Source organism: Camellia sinensis, chromosome 4 (assembly GCF_055761805.1).
Source record: "Camellia sinensis isolate YWXY chromosome 4, ASM5576180v1, whole genome shotgun sequence".
In the NCBI taxonomy this organism is placed as follows: Eukaryota; Viridiplantae; Streptophyta; class Magnoliopsida; order Ericales; family Theaceae; genus Camellia; species Camellia sinensis.
This window is the reverse complement of record NC_138964.1, coordinates 201437152-201440847: the sequence shown is the minus strand read 5'-3', so window position 1 is coordinate 201440847 and position 3696 is coordinate 201437152. Positions and strand designations below refer to the sequence as shown.

The window sequence follows — 3696 nt, the reverse complement described above, 5'->3', positions numbered from 1 at the left end:
AAATGTGGATTTTTTTTTTTTTTTTTTCAAACTATTCCAACTCGCAATTTTAAAGTTGTTTATTGTTAAGTCGCACCATAAGTAAATGGGCAAATCACACCACAGTAGTATCAATTAAAAATAATTATAAATAAATAGCAAATATTATAAAAATTAATAATTAAAATTATAAACTTTATCATGAATTTGTAGCCTCCGTTTGGGAAGTGGGTTGGCTTTTTGACTTTTTTGACTATTTTAGCCTGGGCTAAAAAGCTTGATTTGGGAAGGGCTTTTTGGCTTTTTTGACTTTTTTTATGAGAGAAGAGTGTAATAATTATGGGTTGGATGTGATGTTTTGTTTTTTGTGGCTAAAATAGCCTATTTTGTCTTTTGTGGCTAAAATAGTCAAAAAAGCCTCAAACTCTTCTTGCCAAACGAACCCGTAATAAGTTTTTGCTGACACTTAATTGAGCATTATTATTTAAGTTCAAAAATTAAATATATTTTTTAAACTTAATGATTTGTCAATTAATTAGGATATCTATGACAACATTTTTTTTCATATTTTTTCTAATTATCAATCAATCATATCACTTACACATCATGAATCTAAAAATTAAATTTATATATCATTTTATATGGTAATTTTCCCCAAGTAAATCTCAACTTTTATTATAAATTCTGGACACTTTTTTTTTTTTAGAACAACTAGTTGTAGAGAATATGGCGAACACAAAATCTATGCTCGAACACTTTTTCTATGCTCTTTCTCTTTTTGTTTAGCTCTCCCATATATGGCGAACACAAAATCTTGTACAGAATTTTAATTTATTTCTTTATTTGTTGGTGGTGGATAATATACTAACTAACTAAAATATGCAAACAAGTGTAAATGGAATAAAATATACTCCACTGATATATTTTTATCTAACAAACAAAGAAATTTAAAAATAAAAACAAAAAAAAACATATAGTATTATCTTTGTCAAGTTCCTGCAAGACGATCAACCCCACCGACCGGCGAATCAAAACCCAGAGGCAACACAGACGAAGAATTCATCAAATCAACATGAACAAACCCAAAATTCCTCAGCACTTGATTATCCGCGAAATTTAAAGCTCTCTCCATTCCATTCCAGCAAGCATGAGCAGTGTAGCTCGGGCTGTAATGGCCGCTACACGGTTGACACCCCGTGAAATGAGTGATAAACGGCCTCCTCCAGCCACCAGGTCCATCATATGTCCCCTTCAAAAACACCTCCCACATCTCCCCATATCTCTCACTCACCACCTCCGCCCTCCGCCGCCGCAACCCCCCCTCCGTCGCCTCCGCCGCCGCGTACTTATCCGAGATGTTTTCAAGTCTATCCACAATCTCTAGCCAATACCCAGAAAAACTGTACTGGTTTTCTAAGTAAACTTTGTTTCCCCATTTGTTTTTCTGGGTTAGCATGAGGTAAACCAGAGCTGATTGTTCATCCATTCCCGGGAATTCCTTGTCGGTGAGTTCTGCGATTGCGATTTTTGCTATTTTCTCGTGATCTGGATTCAGGGGACTCATTCTGGCCCAAGCTTCCATGAAATCCATCGACCATTGACAGTTTCTGATTAGGAAAATACCCGTGTTCATCGCGAACCGACTTTTTCTCTCGTAAATCATGTTTTCCCAACCATTGATGATGAAATTGTAGCTTTCATACTTTTTCATTGGGAGCTTGAATTCCATGTCGGTGATTACTGCGTCCGAGTCCACCCACCAGATCCACTCCGCCTCCGGATGCGCCACCATCGCCGCTCTAACTGGTGGGAGTTTCGCCCAAACACCGACCATTTTCGGGTGTAGAAATGCGTTGTTGTAAAAAATTTCATAGCCGTGGATTCGACAGTAATCGACCTTGTTCTTGAACAATCGAAGCAGCAAGTGATCGCCGATTGGATTCTTGCATGGCAGCGGCTGACTTCCGGTCACCACCACTAAGCCGTCGCGTGCGGTGGCGAAGAATGGGTGGCGCTTCAGCCACTCTCGTCTCTTCTTATCCCAGTTTCTCACCAGTGACCCAAATGAGTAGCTGACAGATGGGTCGTCATAGAACGTTCTCTCCGGCGGGTCTTGGCTCAGATTAGCACCATGGAAACCGGTGGCGCAACCGTATGCGGCGGTGACGCCGCCGTCTGAGGCCGTGGAGTGGGGTTTTGGGAAGGTAGAGCGAGGGTCAATGAAGGACCATAGAGCACAAACCATTAGGAAAGAAATTAGAAATGCTACAACGAAAAGGGACTTATCTCTGAGGAACAAGAAAGCTTTGCCCTGAACTGTGTTTTTCGCCATTGATGAATGCTCAGCAAAAACACTTGTATGAGAGAGAGATTGATTGATTTCAAAATATGCAGTGATGTTTATTGGGAGAGAGAGAATGAGGAATTGAGTGGACAATAGTTGAATGTTGCTCTACTAAAAAAAGCAAATGATAAGAAATTTTGTCATGTCTGTCTGGTTCACTCACTGACTGACAAGTAGGGTAACTGCAAATGTGATGAACATCCTTATTAATAATTTTGAATGGAAAACATGAAGAGTAAAAAAAGGATTAAAAACTATTCTCCTCTATTCTAATTAACATGTAATCCCGAGAAATGGCTCCTAATTATATTTATTAGAGTGGTCCCACTATTTTTAGAACTTTTTTTTCTTGATTAAAAAAATATTTTTTAAAAAAAATAAATTTATCACTGAAAAAATTTATATAGCTATTTTAAAATGGAAAAATTATAACTCAATGTATTTTTTTAGAAAAAAATTTAAATCAATCCTAAATTTTGTAAATATTAATAATTAAATTCATAAATTTTTTCACTAATCAATAAATATTTTGTAAATTAACTTTTTAACATCCGAATGTCCGGCTCAGTTTTCACGCACCTCGACTAATTTTAAGGTCCTGAAATTATTGATCGAGCAAACCTTGAGTGGCCTTAAGGTGTGACTTGAACTCGAGACCTGTAAATTTTATCCTTCAAACTTTATCGCTCGGTCACTTGCCTTGGGGTTGGGGGTTAAATTAACTTTTGAGTTAATATCTAAAGAAATGCTAAGTTTGGTGGTAAGAAAATAAAATAACAAAATAATTTATGTATAGCATTCAAGTAACTCAATATTATTCTTTATTGTAATTATATTTTTATAAATATGAGAGAGAGAGAGAGAGAGAGAGAGAGAGAGAGAGAGAGAGAGAGAGAGAGAGAGAGAGAGAGAGAGAGAGAGAGAGAGAGAGAGAGAGAGAGAGAGAGAGAGAGAGAGAGAGGGGGAGGGGGACGAATAGTTGTGGGGAATTTTGGAAAAGCCTTGTTTGGTTTGTTTTTTAGAGAGTAATTTTAGAGAAAAATTTCAAAATATTGTTTGGTTTGGTAATTTTGTAAAAAAAAATTTCAAATTCACTTTCTCTCTCCTACACATCAATCAATCACTTTTTCCCTCTCATCTCTCATTCTCAATTACTTTTTCTCTCATACACATCTACTCAACCATAACAAAAGAGCCATGCTACGTAGCTCGAAACCAAGACCCCCCTAATCCCTTGAAACCAAAAAGACGCCGTTTCGGCGTTTTTGAATTTTTTTTTTTTTTTTTGGTTCAATCAGAAAAAAGAAGCAGACGGGAAGAAGAAGAAGAAGGGAAGAAGCAGAAGTAGAGGCAGACGCCGGCAGCGGAGGCAG

The 3696-nt window shown here is 37.1% G+C and overlaps 1 protein-coding gene across 1 annotated transcript; it reads right to left on the bottom strand.

The window, feature by feature from the left end:
* Positions 1–793: 793 nt before the first annotated feature.
* LOC114271690 (galactomannan galactosyltransferase 1) lies at positions 794–2599 on the bottom strand. Its single transcript, XM_028213295.2, has one exon. The coding sequence runs from the start codon at positions 2309–2311 to the stop codon at positions 968–970; it is 1344 nt and encodes a 447-aa protein (XP_028069096.2). The 5' UTR covers positions 2312–2599; the 3' UTR covers positions 794–967.
* Positions 2600–3696: the final 1097 nt, after the last annotated feature.

Coding starts and splice junctions, on each gene's coding strand:
- LOC114271690 (XM_028213295.2), bottom strand. CDS start 2,311: ATGGCGAAAAACACAGTTCAGGGCAAAGCTTTCTTGTTCCTCAGAGAT.